This window comes from Hipposideros armiger, unplaced genomic scaffold (assembly GCF_001890085.2).
Source record: "Hipposideros armiger isolate ML-2016 unplaced genomic scaffold, ASM189008v1 scaffold_163, whole genome shotgun sequence".
NCBI classification, from domain to species: Eukaryota; Metazoa; Chordata; class Mammalia; order Chiroptera; family Hipposideridae; genus Hipposideros; species Hipposideros armiger.
In genome coordinates this window covers 533564-554569 of record NW_017731513.1, presented here as the reverse complement: position 1 = coordinate 554569, position 21006 = coordinate 533564, and the positions used below count along the sequence as shown (strand labels likewise).

At 46.3% G+C, this 21006-nt stretch overlaps 1 protein-coding gene across 7 annotated transcripts in view; it reads right to left on the bottom strand.

Moving 5' to 3' along the window:
* The window catches only part of RALYL (RALY RNA binding protein like), a 583573-nt gene that overhangs the window by 75325 nt on the left and 487242 nt on the right, over positions 1-21006 (bottom strand). For all 7 annotated transcript variants that reach the window (XR_002125025.1, XM_019651620.1, XM_019651619.1 and 4 more), the window contains one exon: positions 6043-6075. Coding sequence is in view for 6 of the 7 variants with exons in the window: in XM_019651620.1 (XP_019507165.1) it covers positions 6043-6075 (33 nt within the window). In the remaining variant the exon portion in view is untranslated. The remainder of the gene's footprint in view (positions 1-6042; positions 6076-21006) is intronic.

Sequence of the window (21006 nt, the reverse complement as noted above, 5' to 3'; positions counted from 1 at the left end):
ATGAAGTGTCGTTTTACCTCCAATACTGCTGCTTTCAACACAGCAGCTGATTTCTACACAGTAGCTGCTCTCTACACATGTGTGACTGGTCCGCATAAGTACATTATGGTACCAACCCTGTCACATACACCTGTATTTGTACGGGGTGTATGTGATGGGGTTGGCGCGATGATGTCATCACACTGGGTACTTGTATGTGGGCGTATCTGCATGTGGGCGGACCCGCCTGGAGACGGATAGAGGAGCGGTGTTCCGGTTCCTAAGACCATTGAAAATATGTGTTTTCCGGTGGTCTTAGGCGACCCTTGTGAAAGGGTCGTTCGACCCCCAAAGGGGTTGTGACCCACAGGTTGAGAGCCGCTGCCCTAGAGACTTGGAGCAATGGAAACCACCTCATCAAACGGTAGGCATTCAACTGGTCTTCCGTGGTTCCCTGGGTCAGAGGGGTGCGTTTAAAGCTCGGGGAAAGCCTCGTGTTAACCGTCCTTCAGTTCTGACATTGCACCTGGATTTTAGCTCATCAAACTGTCACCAGGATCCCACAGAGTTCAGTGGAGAAACCTCTAAGACATTACTGCATTCCTCAGTGAAATATGACATTCTTAAAGAAAATGATATTTTCACCAGGCATTTCCTTTCCATCCTTTGCTTTTCTTTTACAGATCTTATTATTATTATTTTTTTTTTCGGCAAATGAAAACTGTATATACTTAGTGTGTAACCTGGGGTGTTTTGATATGGTGGTATCTTGTCACATGACTACCATGATCAAGCTCATTAACCCATCACCTAACATAGTTAACCTTTCTTTCTTTCTTTTTTTTTCTTTTTTGTGGTGAGCACACTTAAAATCTACTGTTTCTAAGCAGCAAATTTCAAGTACACAATACAACATTATTAGCTACAGTCACCAGGCTTAGATTCCCAGGGCACACTCATCCTGAGTAACTTCCTCACCACCCTGGCACCCACCATCCCATTCTGTTTCTGAGTTCAGCTATTCCAGCTTCCATTTGTAAGTGACCTCATGCAGGATTTGTCTTTCTGTGTCTGGCATCTGGTTTACTTCACGCAGCATAAATGTCCTTCACATTGATCCATGTCATGACAGACGGCAGGGGTTCCTTCTTTATAAAGGCTGAATCATATTACAGGTAGGTAGATTACATCTCACGTATCACATTTTTCTCTATCCATTCATCCATCTATGGACACTTAGGCTGATAGTATAATAACGCCCTCTGCGTAGAACAGTTCCAGCACAGCTCAGGCATCGGGGGTCCGGGCTTGGCTGAGCAAACATGAGCTCACTCACAGAGCCCGTGCCTCAACAGAGATAAAAATAATAATCAGGATTTTTATCCTTGATGTGGTTTTGACTGTCTCTCGCCAAGCCTGAGAACCAATATAATCTGAGCTGTATCAACATAATTTTCAAATTTAGCCTGAGTTATTTAAACGATTCTAATCCAGTGAAAAACTCTGAAACTTTTTTGACCGTGCTCATCATAAAGCCATCCATGCAAAAATTCATCAACTGAAAAACTGCTGTGAATCAAAGTGCCAGTTCCAAAATATAAGCGATTCGTATGAAAATGCTTCTTTTAAAAAGGCCAACTTCACGCTGAAGGGGTAAGAAGAAATAAGTCACATGGAAAATTTCATTTAGTGCCTTGAGTATGTTTTTCAAGTGGCTCAGGCTCTGCAGGGTCACCAGCCACTTGTACTTGAAGGGAGCGCATACACGGCCTCACGTGATCTTTCACATCGGGACTCTCAGGCGTCCAAAGAACAGGGCCTTCCTTTGGGAAAAGGAAGGTCCTCTGTGCTTTTCATGAAAAAGCTGTGGAAAGCTTTTTCCCGGCAATGCTGCTTTGACACCAAGGTTTCTATCTTTCAATCTGAACTGAAATGACCACTCGGTTCTTGTGCACTTTTCTCAATGCAAACTTGATGCCTGTTTTCTGCCAGCTACTTCCCAAACCAGACTCCGTCTGATGTCACATAAAAGGAAGCATTTGCCAGAAGAGGTTTTTTAATTGCTTTAACATGTAATATTTGGAGGAGGAGGAGATTATCAGCCATTTAGAAGTCATGTAGCACTCAGGCCTAAGCTTCCTGCTGAAAATCAGGTTGTTGACCCGATACATTTTACTGTTTGGTGACTGAGAAGGGGAAAAAAAAAATTTAGGTTTTAAATCTATCATTTAAATATATTTTATGTATAATAAAACATATTTTATATTATAGATTTGTAATCAATTATACATGTAACCCATATTACACATAAATAATACATTTATGTGCGATATCTTTATAATAATAATTTAACATAGAAAACATTGTTATGAATATTTAATAAAATTACTTATTAAATATTTAAAAGATACCATTTAATAATTTAACATTTCAAATTTAGTGTGATCCCAGGTTCAGGGCTGGGACGACATCAGAATGAGTTTCATAGCCCTGAACACAGACGGTGCACGTCCTGGGCACCCTGCAGACACCAGGTCACATCTTCTGGTCTCTACCTCTGGCCTGGTTGCACAAGAGAGAGCCCCAAGGCAGTTCTAGGTCAACGAGTCCGCCTCCACCACATGCGCCCCAACAGGGGACTACGGGAAGTTACGTGGCAGCGATTTTCTGAGGATGTCTGGAAGGGCAGCCTGCGCATGTGTAAGGAACATGCGTAAGGAAAGGATGGGGAGGTTGCAAAATATGGTTTTCAGAACTGGTATCAGATTTGCTAGAGGGCCGTGGAAAACACTGCATCTACTGACCTGCCCTGGGTGAAAGAATCAGACTGTGGGATGAGCCTTCGTGCCTCCCGCGAGGCTACAGTTTATTAATTTTTCCTAATGATGTTATTTTATCCATCACTGACTGGTGCATATGAAAGGAAGCTCCTCTGATATCAATCTAGAGTTGGAGGTCTGATAACTGAGATTTCCCGTAATTTTCTTTCACAAGTCCTCCATCTTTCCCCATAAGCAAACATTTCCTGGTATAACTTTCTTTGACCACTTTTTTTCATTGGTGTATTCAAACGGAGTTCATGCTGTGACATTTAAAAATGTTATTTCATAATTCCTGCAGCGCATTAATCAAAGGAGAAATGTTGCTCCCATATTTACATTAAGGCGAGGTGCGCATTAAAATGTATCAACACTTCTTTTCATTAAAAAAATTTACATGACAATTATTAGTGTTCATCATTGAAATATGAAACAGAATGGCTAGTCATCTTGTTTGATAGTTTATTCCATTCACAATTTTTATTGTTTTCCGTCCACCATAAAAGCTTCTCTTGGCTTCCACATATAACTCAAAGCACAGCCTGTAAAAGTGGACTCTTACTGTCTAATTTTTTTTTAGAGCATTATACACGAACATACTTCCAAGAACTGGAACAATAGCTAACATTTATGAGCAATTCCTATGTGCCAAGAACAGTGCTAAATGCTTGATCTAAATTACCTTCTTTAATTTCCATTTCACTATTAAGGACCTGAAGCTTGGAAATTTAAGATACTGCCTACACTAATACAGCTAGTTTGTAAGTGTCAGAGCCCATGAGGGTGAAAGCAGTTTCTAAAAGCACATAGGAACAAGTGCTTTAAGACGCTGGCTGGCAATGGGCTGAAGTATGTGATATTTAGCATTGATTTATTCATTAATATAATATTTTATTCAACATAGAATTAAAATTCACGTACAGGAGGCTTGCAGGGTCCTAGAAAAACTCAATGCATCAATCACATGTCCACTGATATCACAGACCACACACTATGCATTTAATCCCTCTGGCAAGTGACTGAATTTGAATAACGGCTCTTACAGTAGATTACCCATTGCTTGGTAGGCTCATGTATGTCCCTCATGGTCACTCTCACCCTGGTCTCTTACCGAACAGGGTCAGGAGAGAGATTCTTACATCCTTTTGGGCAATTTCCCTTAAAATCATTTTCGTGGAGGGGAATGGAGGCATTTAGCTGTGGCATCAAATATCCAGTCAGCAGAACCATTTGGGGTGCGTGTTTCACCCCGTTTTACTTTTAAATCTATCTAAGGAGTAGCAATATCTTCTTCCCGCCAGGCCAGTCTTCCCATGGTGGGTATTTGCTGAGTTATAAATCATTCTTCTTCGGAAAGATTTCTCCACAACTCTCCGCTACTGAGCTCTCAACTGCTAAGTTTAAAGCAGAGATTACTTAAGGTTTGCCCTGGTAAAACAGACGTATGCAGTAAAAAATGACTCCTTCCTCAGAGTAGGCAGAGGACAGAAAGAGCCTCGGAGAAGCTGCACTAAGTGAGGCATGAAGAGAAATCATTTCAGCCGTCTCGACTTGAGGGCAGGATGCTCACGCTGCATTCCAAATAGAAGGTTCTTCAGGCTCAAAGGCTTTTAACAATAGCAGCTGATGATCAATGAGGGAAAGAAGCAAGCTTTCACGATTTCTGTGGACCAGAGCAACACAACCTTTCATTTCTCATGATGTCCTGCAATAAATGCACCTACTCCATTTTTCCTGCCCAGCATCCCAAACAATTGTTTTGATTCCTGTGATCCAGGTGGCTTTCTGAAATGCTTTTAGGAGGACTAGAAGGGGAGAGGGAAGCGTGACACTCAATGAGTGACAGAAATATTCAAAGGCCACGCACAAAGTAATAAAAAAGAAATTGGTGTGATGGTTTAAAAATGTAACCCCAGGGCCGGCCGAGTGGTGCGTTGGTTAAGAGCTGGCTTGGGACGCCAGAGGGCCCCGGTTCGGATCCCACATATGAGGGCCAGTGACACTGCCCTCTACAGCTAAGATGCTGAACAACAGCTCAACCTGGAGCTGGGCTGCCGTGAGTCGCCGGCGACGGCGTAGGCTGCAGCCCCTGCTGCAGTGGGTTGCCATGGGCTACCGTGAGTAGCCAGCAGCCAGCGTGAGCGGCCAGCAGCCGCAGTGAGCGGCCGTCCAGAAGCCGGCGACTGATCTGCCTCACCCGGGAAGAGCGCAATGATGGTGCCAACTTGGGCCAGTGAAGCGACGTCCTCCACAACTAGATTGAAGAACAAAACGACAGCAACTTGTCTGTTCCCCTTCCCCCAATTCCCCAGCACTGTTCCCAACCCCCCAATTCCCCAATAAAAATCTTTAAAAAAAAATGTAACCCCATCCCATTTCTGGCCATTAAGCATGGGGATAGTGACTGCCTAGGTGTGATTTTTTTTTTTTGTCATCCAATACAGCATGACTTTCTCTAATCTAGACATCACATCTTCTAACAATATCTTCTACTTTACAACATCAACTGTAATGCTGAGAGTGCAAAAGCCCCTTAACCAGCTGTTTTAACGTATCAATCAAAAGATTGTTTGATAGATCAGTTAAAAATGTTGGCTATTGTTAATTAGTTCTAAATGCCTGAAAATAGTATGTGTGTATTCTTGTCTATAGTATATTAGTAGCACAGAACGACACCACCCGAGGAGGCCATGGGTCCTCTTACTTAATCTGCATCAGCTTTGTGTTCAGAGAAGCAGTCAGTGGCGTGGAGAAATAAATGTGAAATGAGAAAAAAAGGGGAAATGACAGACATACATTTTGGGGACAGAATTAGAGAAAAAGGGGAAAGCAACACTAAATAGAGTAGACTGAAAGGAAACAGTATAAAAATGAGGAGACAGATTAGGAAATAGTGAGGCTGTGATTCAGAGGAAGTTTTAAAACCAATCTGAGCATATGTTTACGTGATGAGAATATAAATAAATACTGCCTAGCCTGTTTGGCGTTAATATTGAGGATACAGGATTTCATACACATTCTTTAGCTGAATCTCTGAGGTCACCGAACAGCTTAGGGTGCGTTTTACCTAAGTCTTTATCAAACGTAGGTAGCAATGTTGCTGAAGAAATGATGCATTTAATAATATGTTATGACTTTGAACATGGGATTAAATGGCTGAAAATACCATCTCAGAAGACCTTGTTAATTAGAATTCAAAATCGATTAAAGAGTTGAGATTTAAAATATTTAGACATCTACTCACCCAACAGACAGGAAAGGCTCCTTTGACTCAAGTCTATGAAAAAACATGAAAACAAAATTATTTTAGTTACATGTTATATACTTAAAAATGCTTTTGTATACATCTGACAGAATTATTATACTCGTTTGAATGAAAATAGACAATTTAGCACCAGTTAAAATCTATAAATAATACATTAAGCCCTAATTTGGACTAATTCAAATTCTGGCTGGATTAATGGAGAGGCTAAAAAAAGGGAGACAGACTTGGTGTGTGTGGATGCAGCATTTAAACAATGCATTAGGATAATAATATTGCTAGCCTAATTCTGATTTGCACTGTCTACTTATTTTATGCTTTCTACAGTAATTTGTGGAAGTTTCTATATATCTCTTTGTGGCTGTTGTAGTAGTAAAACGGTATCATGTGCTGGTTAAATATTAACTGAATAATTTATTTCCAGTGAATCTTCTGGAAGGAAGAAAGCAGCAGCATGTCCTCCGTGGTCATTTCCTGGGGCGGGGGAGTCAGGCGGCAGGCCAGGATCTCCTCTGAGAGCCAGGTGGGCTTGTACCTCCTCCCATGGAAAGGCAGATTTCTAATGCCGCAGCCACTGCTTCGTTGTGGCATTTCAAGCAAGCCACTCAAACAACGTGCAGGGGCTCACTTCTCTCATGATAAAATAGGCTAGCATTGCATCCAGCTAACTTTCTCATTTCATCACTTAACGGTATATTGTTTGCCAAAGGGAAGTCAATCAGCAACGGACCCCCTTCCAAACATCCCTTAATTCATAATTAAGGAGACCAGTTTGGTGGGTGTATCTTGGCCACGTTATTTTCATATAACTTTCCTAGTACATGGTTATGGATCACATGCAGGCAAATATCAAAGACATATTAACCTAAATCGTGGTGCTTCAGGTTTTTAAGAAGCCTCCTTGCTTTAAAGCACTTTATTTCCATGTATGTCACCATCTTTCTGGACAATTTCAACAGCCATGGGGTTGAAATGATGCCCATTTCATCATCATAAACGCCAGCTTTCCGTGTCGTTTTTCACCATCTCTCTCACAAACCACTTTATTTCAGGAAACTTGACTACTGATGGCCAAACCAATCTGCTTTACGCTTTGCTCTGGCGTCCCTAAGCGTTCCGTTTCTATACCAGAATACTGTTTTTTTCCCCTTTTTTCCCTGTGCAGGTTCTATTCATCTTTTGAGATTCTCTGACACCTTCAGAAAGCTAACCTTGACACCTTCATCTTAGGGGGACAGCCCTGTCTCTGCTTCTATTTCGTATCTCCATCACTGTGACATATCCTCAGGACAATGGTCCTTGGTTAAAAGGTGAACTTGGAGTCCCATTAAGACTGGTAGGAAGATGAACATCACCTCTCTGCTTAGACAAGGAGCTCCCCATGGGTTTGTGTTAAGCTTCCGAATGGGCCCAGGTGGGACCTTGCTGGTGCTTTGTGAGCCGAGCAGAAAGGGAAGGGAAGGTAATTGTCCGTGAGTCACTTGAAGCCACTCAGCACAAGCTCTCAGTACCAGGACTCCCAAGCATTTTCAGCATAGGAAATCTTGGTGGGGAGCCACCACCATCTGACATCATGTCTCATCCTCAAAATGGTGACATGCTGCAGACAAAAGTGACAACTGGCCCACACTGAACAATGCTCGCTTTGTGCCCAGCTGCACAGTCACATGCAGTCGGCTTCCCTCGCCTGGAGAGCATTCAGAGAGTCCTACATTTTTCTCATTAATTATATAGCAAACGCCGCAGCCAACTCGGGGGGCTGCTTGAAGAACGTGACACTGTGTATTCAGAACAACTTGCACAGTCCCTGGCACAGAGTGTGCCAGAGAGGGGCTGTTCCTCTGAGGGCCGGAATGGCTGGAACACATGAAAAGCTCACTTGTGTACTTTTAGTCCTGAAAGATGAAAAGGAGAAGCAAAAGAAGAAAACTGCCAGGAGAAACATCCATTTGGAGAAAACTGTTGATGAGTTTAAGCCTTAGAGACAGATGGCTTGTGGAAGTATGCCCAGAGAGAACTTTTCTAAGTTTTTATTTTTTTATAAAGTAATTGTTTTGTGAAGAAAATAATTGATTTTGTCTTTCCTAAGCTTTACTTTTAACAGGAAATAGGTAGTGAATTTAATAAGGCTTCATTCCGGACCCACTAGAATTAGGAATAGAATAAGAGAAACTAACCAGAGCCTTCAGAAAAATAGGCACAGTAGAGAAACAAAATAGAATGCAAAATTAAGATCAATTTGGGGCCAAAGGGTTCATAATACTTTGTATTTAATGACAAAAAAAACAATAACAAAAAACTAAGCTGCATTTACTGGAGGCCAGGCATTATTCAAAATGCTTTATGAATGGTGACTTATTTAAGCAGCACGATACCCTCTGAGATGAACCTAATTTTACAGACGAGGAGACTGACACCCAAAAGCGCTAAGTAACTCGTCCAAGGTCACGAGCTGAAACGTGCCTGAGCCAGGCTCTGAGTCTGGGCATTCGGGCCCCAGAGTTCACGTGCTCACACGTGGCGTCGTGAGCTGCGGCTCATCCGTCTGCATTGTGTGTTTTGTTTTGTTTCCCTGCGCCTCTCCTGCTGCTTTCTGGAGCCTCCTGGGAGACCCTGTCTGATGTCAGATGTCGTAGACACGCTGGGTGCACCCAGACTTCCGTCTCCAACATCACCCCGTTTATGACACCTGGCTCTCTCTGCCTGCCATACACCCCTGACTGTAGGTACCTTTAACTCAACATCCCCAGACTAAAATTCACTGTCTTGTTCGTTCGTTCTTCATCCCTCTCTCAGAGGCATCTTGCCACTCAGGTGACCAAACCAGACCGGAGAGTCTTTCCCCTGAACCCCTCTCCGGCAACGCTCCTGTGCAGTAGGCGCGCCCAGTGCTGTTGTTTCTATGGCCAGAGTCCTCTTCAATGCGCTTCTACCTCTCAGCTGTTATTATCCCCGTTCCCGTGGTCATCGGCCTGCGCTGGGGTGTTAGGGTGACCTCAGCACTCCCTCCCGCAGTGTCGCCTCGAAACAGCCACACTGACTCACAGACCCATCTTTCTCAGCCAAAGCTGTGATGGCGTAAGTCCCCGGCTACAAGCCTCTGAATGCTTCCGGCACGCTTTCTTATAAGGTGCCCCAGGTTGGGTAGGAGTGCTTCAGACCTGTTCTGGGGGCACCTGGAATGCGTCATCGTGCTATGCTAACTGCCAGTGTATCTTCCAGGCTCCCCATTAAGGCCGTGTGTTCCCTGAAGGTGGGTCATGCCAGCGTCACAGCGTGGGGGGACTCATAATTCTGTCAGATGCGCTCTCCCTTCCTCACGCCCCGGCACCCACTTTTCATTATTTGCCTACAGAGTACATCGAACCCCTCAAGCAGAACTAAAGGTCCACCCCCCTCGGGTGCCAGTGCACCCTCCCAGGCCTTGTCGCCTGCCGCGTCGGCCCACGCCACCTGGGCTCCCGTCACGCAGCACCCACAGCTCAGGGTCTGGGGGTCTCTCCCTCACATCCCTGTGCTTTGGCATACACTGTGTTTTCACAGAAATGACTTCAACTACCTTGGTTTTGTGAGGCCAGTGGGCTTTTATAACTCCAAAGGACTTATAAGTATCCTTCTCTGCGACAGTTACAGAATTTGGGCGTTAAATCCGCTGAACAACAGCATCGTTTACTGCCATCTGATCCACTCCTTTGAGCAATGACGACTCGAGCCTGACCTACATTCAACATGATGCACCAAAGGGTTTCAGGGTACAGATTCTAGACTCAGACGGCCAGGAGCGTCCCGACTCTGCCACCTCCTGGCTGTGTGGCCTCAGAAAAGGAAGGCACTCCACTTTGTGTCTCAACGATCCCATCTGCAAAATGGAGGTCATGACAGACCTAACTCTTAAGGCTGTTGTGAGAATTGGATACGTAAATCACTAAGTACATTAGATAACAAAATTAGTTAGGTAGACAAACATTTAACGGATGCTAGTATCACTGCTATTGTGTTTGATCTGTGAGTCCTCTGTTTCTTGTCCTGGTTCATGGCCAGCTAACAGACAGAGGGCGTGCAGGTTGGGCAATACGTTGGTGTAGAGGTGACACGTTAACGAGCCAAGCTGGGACATGCTGCTGAAGACGAGCTGGGAAAGACAGATGGAAACGTCGGCCTAGAGTTCAGGCACGTGGTCTGGGCTGGCAATACGGATCCGGGAGTCATGTCGTGAATGCAGAGTTAGTATGTGACATCAGGCGGGAGAAGAAGACCCCAGAGAGAGCCCGTCGGATGGGAAGACAAGGCTGAGGAGAGGCTCTCGGGATCAGGAACAGGCCTCCGGGGTGGAGACGAATGTTCCCAGAGGGCAGGAGAGATCTTCTGTCACTGTATGGGCCTGTGGCTGACACAGCACTCAGCAGGGAGCTGAAGGCCCCAGTATGGGCTGACTGAGCAACCTGCGCCTCCATCAGTGTCACCTGCCTTCCTTCTGTTCTGTAAGACACAAGGACCTGAAGAAGGTTCTCTCCAGAGCAGCTCACGTGTGCTTAGCCTGAGCTGGAAAGGGGGAGATTGGTGGAGGGCTCCTTTCTCAGATGGAGGTCAGAGTGTTTGTGTGCCAACGCCAGCGTTGAAGTCTAGTGATGTCAATCCACGCGTGAGTGACTTCATGCATTAGAGGGACGGAGGACCTTTATCACCGCATACTTGTCCTCTCAATAAGGGCTGGTCTTCACCTGCATTTCAAATAGTGTCTTGACGACACAGTGGGTGCTCACATTTTATGTAGAGCACTGTCCTGCCACTCTGTTCACAAACTCTGAGAGAAACTAATCATCATCACCGGAGCCAGAGTGATGCTAAGCCCTTGAACACATGTAATTTTGACCACGTCAGGTGAGAAAACCAAAGTCCAGAAATACCAAGTAATTGGCTCAAAGTCGCACAGCAAAGTGATGGAGTCTGAAGTCAGGCGCAGGCCTGACTAGGATGTCTACACTCTTAGCCTCTGCTCTGTGCTCTAGGAAAGGCTTGAGAACACAATGTAGCTACACTGGCAGGGCCTCTGGTCCACCTGGCCCTACCGGGGACATGGTGGGGTCGGGGCCACTGAGCGTTAATGCTTAGCTAGCCAATTGCTCGTTACAGGCGGAATAGCCTGACACGACGCTATTTTACAAAAAGCTTCATAGCCTTTTGAGGACACTAGGAACCTTATTTTGATATATAAAATTTTGCCTCCATTTCATCACTAACCATTGATAGTCTAAACATGCCCACGTGACATTTTCATCACTCCAAGGCCTTCTGATTTAAACAGACTTTCTTTTCCCCCCAAGATACGTGACGAAATGAGAGCAGAAGATGATTTTGATCCAAGATCAGCACTAGTACGGGATTCTTAGATGTCTTGCTGTACTGAACATTTTGCATATTAAAATAGAACACTTCTGCTAGTATTCTTAAAAATTCATCTGTTGATAAAAGATTAAAAAAGAAAAACAGATAAGAGCCTTCCGTGTGTAATCGGGACAGAATATGCAGAGGTAACGGCGGGTGAATTCTTTGACATCCAGTGAAAATCAGAATCTGCCTCAGTGTCTTGAAGAGAAGAAACAAAAGGGGAAGCAGATTAGGCTTATGATCTGCCCGGTAGGCCCTGGGTGCCCAGGGGCTCGTGCTGGGAGAGTAAAGGGCATTTTGGGAAGAAGACACTTCCTTGGGGTTCGGCGTGGGGAGAATCACTGGCCGTCACAGGTACCCTCTCCTCACCTCCACCTGCCCAAGGGACTCTGAGTGCTACTCTTTGAGAAGAGTGTCTGATGCTGTAGCCCACTGCCAAGAGCGGATGCCCACAGGGACCCTGGTACCAACCACACCCCTCCTGCATGGTACAGTGCTGTGACAGACACACAAGCCTCTGATGGTGGCCTGTCAGCCCCACTGAGCATGTGTGACAAAGCAGGGCTCTGGGAGAGACTGTCAGAGCAAACGCTTCCCTAAAAGCTTGTACGCTCCAAAGCTGAGAGGTCGCACAAGTTTTATTTTTTTGTGTCCGTTCTGACTAATTGATGGTGGCTTCTGGGAACAACATGTGGACAAGACATCTGAAACCTACTCAGGCCTCAGGGTGTAAGAGGGCTGTAATTAACCTATGTCTGCCACAGAAACGGGAAAGGGGAGGACAAGGACGGCGTCCAAATGTCTGTGTACCGACTCTGTGCTAACAGGAGGTACAGAAATTCACTCTGATTTACAAAAGGAATAAGGAAGTATAATGTCTACAGCAGAAGCTCCATCTTGGCACATACAGTCCACCTTCCAATGTGTACAAACTATGCTGTGTTCTTAACGCCTCGTATATGATAACAGCCGGTATGTTGAATCTGACACACTGTCCTAAGCAGTTTAGCACGTTTAATCCTCACAGCCTCCCGATGAACTTGGTACCAGTATCATCTCCATTTCATAGGAAACTGGGCAGAGACGGATGGAGTAACTTTTCCAAGATCTTTCAGCGAGAACGCCAGACAGCAGGGTGATCACTCAGGCGGCCTGATTATGGCCTTGCGTTCTTAACAGCCTAGTATATTTGAACCACCTCCCTATATGCTATTTGCTGGCCAGTAAAAGACCATCGGGTTCCCCTCAAAGCTGAGGAAAGCCTCCTTCACCCCTCTGGTGGGATGTGCCCACAAGGAGTCCATTTTTCTGGAGTAAAGAGCTGCTTTCCTCTAGTTCCCGTGATGCCCTTTTCACGGGTGTCGCCCCCAGTGGAAATCTCTGCGGAAGGCTCTCCTCGGGCCCTGGGGTAAGTCCCATTTCCAGTTACCACCCTCTGTGCACCTCATCCCAGGGACGGGTTAGTGACGGCTGTGGTATCAGCCAGCATCTCCGGGGCAGTTTTGACACTCACAGTCGTGACCTGTGCCACACAGGAAATGGAGGCTGCGGGGTCCATCTCCCGGGACAGGCTGTCATCTCTACCTCTCGGAAGGACTGAAACGCAGCAGGAGGCATGGGGGAGCCTCCTGGCAAGACAGGTCGGACCATCAGCAGCTTTTCCTGGGAGGCCTGCAACGCTTAATCTGACAGCGCTGGGGGCATGGTCCGGGGCAGGGGTGGCCAAAGCAGAGGACAGGGTCGCCCTTCCTCCACGATGATTCCAGAATTAACCTCATCACACATCACGTGGGAAGGGAGTGCACACGGCTCTGTGGATCGTTCCACTAAAACCAGAAAAATGATTTCTTGAACAGACACTTTCAAAAGCAATTATCCCCATGTTGGCAGATTTGTTCACCTCAGTTCCAAACCTATGCAGAGAGAAGAAGTCAACTGAAGAAACGCCAGGGCGTGGCTGCTCAGCTGTCCCTTCCCACTGTCCCACGTGGTTGCTGGCTGACAGCTGTTCCGTCCTGCAGAGAAAACGCACGTGCGAACAGCGCAGACGGAGGAGGCAGGTTGTCCGTCACTCGCCCAGCTTCAGGTCTCAGCCGGCCGTCCTGCCCTTTGCAGGATTCTGATGCATTTATCATGCTTCCCTCCATTTCTAACGAAGAGATCTCAGGTTAGTACACTCCTACGCAGCCTCCTGATGGCCAGTGATGGGAAGTTGTGCAGGGAGAATCACGCTAAGTGACATAACACACGTGTTCGCAGGGCAGCCCCGGGAGGTTGACACGAGCAGTTGACGTTGTCCTCGCTCAGTCCTCACCGTTCACGGGTGCCCCACACACGTACACCCAGTCAGTAGCCGACGTCTGATGCGGGCTTGGGGGCGACTCGTTTTTGCATAGTTCTGTTTAATGCGGCTGCCGCAGTCTTCCTAATGACATGCTTGTCAGGCAGGTGGGGTCTCCTGCCCCAGTTCCTGTCCTGGTAACCTCAGCCCCCCTCAGCCAGCTTCCTTCCCTCCTTGCAACGTTGAAAAGCTTAAATCCTGGCACTAAATGTCAGCATTTAATGACCTCAGCTGCCACGTGCTGACAGAACTGTGTGATGCCAATTGCCTGCCTGGACCAGTGGCTGTTCCCTCATCCCGGGCGTGATGAAAGCGCCGCCTGACTGGCCGGGCTGCGTGGGACAGTCCCTCCAATGCGGCAGCTACAGGCATCTCACAGGAGCACGAGCTTGTGGTTCCAGGTGCCCATCCCTGGCTGGGCTGCCCCCTGAGTTCACTGGGCAGGTGGGGCCATGACCCCAGCCCTGCCAGGTGCAGCCTCCTCTTAGTCTCCAATGTCCCCACCATGCTGAGGGCGTGCTGGCTGCTCTCTATGCCTACCTGAATTATTAGTAAACAGGGACTTTGAAGAACCCTTGACCTGATGAATGGCTCTTCCTGAAAACACTGCTGTCACTGAGTCTCCTACCACGTAGCCGAACGTCCTCATGACTTGTTTCCCATTGAGTCACCTCTGCTAGTTCCTGCCTTCAAATGTCACCCTGTTCTGGAGCTCAGGCCTTCGAATGCTTCCCTTTCTAGCTCTAACTACTCCCCTCATGTTTGTTCTTGTTCAGCCTCACGGCTGGGACCACCACGCACATGCTGATGGCTCACCAACGCGCACATCTGTCCAGCTCTGTCCCTGAGCTCGACTGTGTCGTCAGCTGTCTGCACCACGTCGTCCCTCAGCTGCCTAACACACGGCTCAACTCTGACACGTCCCCACGCGAAACTCCTCATCTCTACCATGGCCCACTCCAACCTCTGCCAAAAGTCATGCTCGTCTCATCTCCCTGCAAGTTCACGTGTTCAGGCGCTCCGTCCAAAAGCCTTGGCGATGACCTGTCGTGGACAGTGCGGCCACCAGCAGTGCCCCGTTCTAGCCCTCCATCCACAGGTGGAGTCCGGTGCCCCTCTCTTGCACCTGGACTGGCCTGGTCACTCGCTCTCATAATGTGACCTTGTGGGACTTCCCAGCGGCACGGGCAGCTTCTTCGTCCTTGAACTCAGTCACTATGTAAAACTCGGAGACCTCTGTGCTGCGACAAAGTCTGAGCTCGCCACATGGAGAGGCCACGTGGAGAAAGACGCTGGGTCCCGCAGCCGTTCCCGCCACCCTGCTCGGGTACCAGAAGTGGACTGCACAGGCCGTTGCGAACGCAGCGCATTGCGGGGCCGCGCCAGCCACCCAAGCCCAGGTGTGCACAGGACACACAGTGCCAGTACGCTTTATCCAACAGTAGATCATGCTCCCCTGGACTCCGTTCTTCCTCTCACCGTCCACACCCAGTCTGTCAGCGAGTTTGTTGGCTCTGCTTCCAAATCCATCGTGCCCGTCACATCCTCCTCCTTTGAGTCTGTGCTCCAGGATCTTCTCAGCCAGGTCTTCAGTGACCCCCCCTCCAGGTAGCCACTCTCTCCTCTTCCCACGCTCCCTGCCTCTCTCCTTACTTTCATTTATCTATCACACCTCCCGCCTTCTCACATACGGGTAGTTTAATTGGTTACTTTTGCGTATTATCACTTGCCTCGCACTCGAAGGCCAGGTCTAGGGTTCTTGTCCATCTCGTTAACCGGCGTGTCCTCAGAGCCCAGGACCATGCCCAGTAGGTGTTTCCTCACTGGTGGACGGCTCAGTTAGCGATTCTCTGTTTCCCTGTCCTTCACAAGACCCACACACGGTCTCTGGTACAGGCTGAGTTGGGTCAATCCCCGAGCTAGCTCTGCTAATAGAGGCTTCGAGATAAGTTATCCTCGCAGGCTGGAGGCCGCGTGGTCCGCTCAAAATTGCTGAGATCAGGAATTCTTCCCCAGGTCTCCTTCACCGCAACAGACTGTCAGGCTGACCCCATGCGACGTTCTCACTCTGGCCTTTATTTCTCTCTCTACCAATTTGTGTTGTCTCTAAAATTTGGCTTCTGTCTTGGCTCCTAGGAAGTTCTAATGTGTGCCGTCCCTGGTCCCTCGTGGAGGCCAGCTGGCCGGGTTGCCCAGCTGCCTGTTGAGCCATTTCCACTGAAATCCCAGGTCTAGGCTGTTGTTCTCGATCTGCGTGTGTGGCCTGGGGCTCACTGGCCAGCTCTCAGCATGGCAGCTTTTCCGGCCAGATTGCCCGTCTGTAGCCGCCTGTGCCCACCATGCCCCAGCGTTAGTTGAAAGTATAACATATGTGATTTTTCAGTTGAAATGGTTGCTGATATGACTCACTTCTTTCACAATGTCTTTGTGCGTTATATGTCTAGTGTTTTAACTTTCTTACACTCAATTTAGGTTATAGTTTCAAATATCAGCTATACAATATTTCTTTTCTCAACCCTCTAAACATGACAATTGCTAATCTGAGTTTAGGTAATAGAGTAAAAAAATATGAGAAAACGACAATCTTCAGCAAATCAATAAATTAGAAGTTACAATGCAACTGAACTCCTAGAATTCTCACGCTATCACAGCACTATCTTCGCCCTGTCATCACGGATGGTTTTAGTAGGAAAAGAGCTTCAGGTACCTATAACAGCGCTCAGCAGTCCAACCCAAAATGCTGTCTCATGCACGATTTCTGTGTTTTGTGGGTCATCCTCCACTTCCTTTTCGAACTCAGCTATCGGTCGGTGGATCATGTCTTAAAACGGCGCATTCTGACCCATTGCTGAGCTGACTCATGAGCACAGCTGTCCTGCGCTGGGCGTGTCACCGTGAAGAGTTGGGGACACAGAACCTGTCCGTCTTTCGGTCATGTCCATGTCCGTTCGCTAAGCCCACTGTCCTGAGCTTTAACAGAAACTACTCAGTGACTATTTGTCGTTCACGCACACTGTGCCCTTTTAAAGCAGCAGCCGCCGCCACATGACTGAATTACGGCTTTAAACACACTGGGGGACAGTTCCTGTCAGGCTGGCAACATTGCCTTGGTACCGGCTCACTAATCTGTAGTGGGAACAGCCACCACCTGCATCCCTGATGACTTATTTTATGGCGCCACTTAAGGGCTCATCAATTTTGACTTTTTCGTTCCTGAAGATGAAATGGCTTCGGCGGCTCTCCCCGGCCCCTGCTCCTTCTGTCCGACCCTGCAAGCTAAGCGCCTGAGCTGCTCTGCAGTGACGGGCGGGCCACTTCCGGCCGCTGGCCCTGGCCATGACTTCTTTTCCACAGAAGGCTGCTGGCCTGCACGGACCTGGGAGGCTAATGTTACTGGAGTTGCCCTTCTAGGAAATTAATGTTTTTAATAACCATGTGGCCAAAAGAATGCAGTTCTGAAGTGGGACGGCTGTGTCTGCTGAGCTGCTTTGCACAATACCAAACACAGAAGGTCCCCACTGCCAACCGCATGAGTGCTTACAGGGGATGGTGATCAGCTGGAAAAACCCGGCTTTCTAGTAGCTCTCTCATTTTCTTTTCTTTTTTGGTTACAAAATTCTCATTAAAGAAAATCTGGGGCTGGCCGAGTGGTGTGATGGTTAAGAACTGGTTTGGGACACCAGAGGGCCCCGGTTCGGATCCCACATATGGGGCCAGTGACACTGCCCTCTGCAGCTAAGATGCTGAACAACAGCTCAACCTGGAGCTGGGCTGCCCTGAGTCACCGGTGACAGCGTAGGCTGCAGCCCCTGCTGCAGTGGGTTGCCATGGGCTACCGTGTGTAGCCAGCAGCCAGCGTGAGCAGCCAGCAGCTGCCATGAGCAGCCGTCCAGAAGCCAACAACTGATCTGCCTCGCCCGGGAAGAGCACAATGATGGTGCCAACTTGGGCCAGTGAAGCAACATCCTCCACAACTAGACTGAAGAAAAAAATGACAGCAACTTGTCTGTTCCCCTTCCCCCAATTCCCCAGTGCTGTTCCCATCCCCCCAATTCTCCAATAAAAATCTTAAAAAAAAAAAGAAAATCTGCAGTAGATAGTAAAGCCAACCTCCTCTCCACCCCATTACCATCCTTATGCTCCCTGTTTAATGACAATGACAGTTAATACTTTGATCTCTATTTTCTTTTTCAGCACGTTTGTTTCACTTATTAAATAGTTTTGGTTGTATGTTTATGTGCTATATACTGTTTATATAATTATATGCTATTATATAGTATGTTGTTTATATAATTTTGCTTTTTTTTCACTATTCAAATCTAGAACATTTTCCCATGTCATAAAGAACACTGTGAATGTTCCATCTAATCGTGGGCATACCCATTATTGCACAATATTTTGGTCAGACCAGATTACTCAGTATTATAAATAAAACTGCCATGAACATCTTGAAAATAATTTCAAATTTGTTTTTTTACATTTAAAAAATATTTAGGATTATTTTCTTAGATATACTTTCAGAAATAGAATTACTTAGCCAAAAGAGATACATATGTTAAAATACTGGATGAAGTTTGAAGAAAAACAAGGAATAAACTTGATAATGAGGCACCTATGCTTCAAGTTAGTCTCTAGATTAGAAAGTAAATAGCAGAATCCCAGGATGTCAGAAATGGCACTACAGTAAGACATGGTTTAACTCGACTCCTGCATGTTGTATGAGAAAACTGGGCTTAAAAGAGGTTGGTATGTCCAATCATCTGGGTGGTCTGGGTAGATAGTAGCAGACCCACCCAGGGGTTGCAGGTTTCCTGGCTTCCAATCCAGCTCCTTCGAGAAGAGGACTCTGCCATCTTTCAGGACTGAGTGGTTCTGACACATAGGCAGAGATCTTCCCAGAGGGACGATAACTTCAAGCGAACATTAGAGAGCAAACGATGTAGTGCGTAGCTTCATTTGCAGTGTGACAACTATGGCTGACTCAAACGAGCCCCTGGTCCTTTTGTTCCACAGCCAAGGACCATCAAGGAACTCTGTGTCAGTGCTAGGATTTGGAAGGAGAATGCTTCAACTTGGAGTGTTCTGCTTTTTAGCCATCCCAACAAGGTTGAATGATCAATCATGTTATCATTCCACTAGAAAGAAAATTTGAAAGTTTAATACAGTTAATTAATTTCCAAAAGAACGAATTTTGGGGAGAAGCATTCATCATGCATGGCTGACATAATCTAGTAGGGTTTTGCTGCTGTTGCTCCCTCATCTGTCTAGACAGTGAAAAAGAAGCCATTTTTTTCCTGCCCTTTCAGTACTTTCAACTCAATCAGAAAAATTATTCTTGCAAAGACGCCAACCAGTTTATGTGATTTTTACCATAAATTTGTGGACTGGCTTCTAATGAATATTTTTAAAGCCAACCGAAGCTAATACACTTATAAACTTCACTTTTTTAACTGGGTAGATGTTACTCATAATCAAAACTTCAAAAAAATCTTTCTAGAACTAAACATATTCTCTTAGCTTATAATTTGTCATCAGTATTTTCACACTTGAACTGGCCAGGGGAAATACATTTCTATAAAGATAGCAGAACCAGTGCATTTTATGAAGTACTTATAATGCGGCTAAGAAAGTCATTCACATTGCAAAGGTGACACAAGATGGCAGAGGCAAAGAGCTGTCTGGCTTTTCATTAACCCATCACGCCCATCTATATGATAAATATTCACGCTATCTTTTCTCTTTTCACGTTCTGAATGGGCTCAGGCATTCTTCCACGTCATAACACGTTTCTTATTGCTATTTTTTTCTAGTTGTTAGAAGGTAAGCAGTGAGTCTAGTCAGACAGCATTCTGTGTGCATGATGGGAGCTCATGGGGCAAGCCTGCATTAGGGGCGGGATCAGTGATGTGGTACAAAGCCTCACCCTCTGTGGAAACAGCTTAATAAAAGAAACTGCCTCTCAGTCTTCTGCAAGCCAGTCCTTAAATACCACTCTCAATTGTGCTTTTAAAAGAAAATTAGCGGCAAAACCCTAAAAACTTAAAACTCAGTACTCCCTCTTGAAAACAAGGCAAGAGACTTCCTTCCCCTCCGTTTTCTTTGAGCATTTACTTTAGAAAATTTGTCATTGTAAGGACTTTCTTCTCTCTTTGAAGATACATAAATCCTTTGGAAGACTAGATAGGCCTTTATGACCCAGGCATGTTTTTTCTTAAGGACCTGGGTGTCATCTCTTTGAAAAGTGAACATCAAGGAGATGGCCTCCTGCCCCGCCCCCCGCACCCCATTTCCCAGTTTCTGTGGGAGGGTAGGGGCCTAAGTTTGGTGGACACCTGGCTGCAAGTTGCAAAACTACCACCTGTCCTAAAGATATGAGAAGTTCAATTTTCCTCTGGATAAAGCCAGCTGCCATCTTGTTAACACAGATGGTCACCCCAATTCCCAGGCGAATCTAGGATGAACTGCGAGTGACAAATGGTGCTGTCCTGTTACTTGAGGACTGGGTATTGTGCATCCTGAAAACACATACCGGATGGGACATATCTGCTTCCTATTTTCAAAGGGTGAGGTTTCCTTCTGGCTTGGTGATCGCCAAGCAGACTACCTGTGACATGTGTCACAGTCTGGATTAGTGCTTCCCCAATACCCAAGGTGCTTTCTTTCTCTGCTACCTTTGTGGAGAGGATGCCTGGGCTGGGAGAAGAGTGTGCTTTTAATTATATTGAAAGCAGTGTAAAGAGAGGGCGCCACTCCCACACGAAGGATTTTTAAGTCTTTACTCTAACTTGATTCATTTAAAAATAGGACTTCAGACACATTTTGGTTTCTTCACGCCCCTTTCCATGTAGTCTTGTGGAATGAGAAACATATCCTGGAGCTTTGAACCTAATGTGGAGATCGAGAAGACAGAAGGGATAGGTGCCCCTGGTGCATAAAGGACTAAAGTAACTCTTCAAAATAAAAAAGAACCAACTTATAAATATATCTTAGGTTGGATGCTCAAGGCCCTAAATTCTCTACCAAGGGCTGTCCTAAAATAACAGGTCACTGGGTCTAAAGATAACTTTGTGAGGGTGAAAAGGGTAACTATTACATTGTTTTGTACACCTGAAACTAACAAAACAAAACAAAACAAAACAAAAAAAAGATAACGACCAGAAAACAAAACTAAAACAAACTAAAGCAGCGCTGACAGAGAAGACACTCCGTGTGAACCA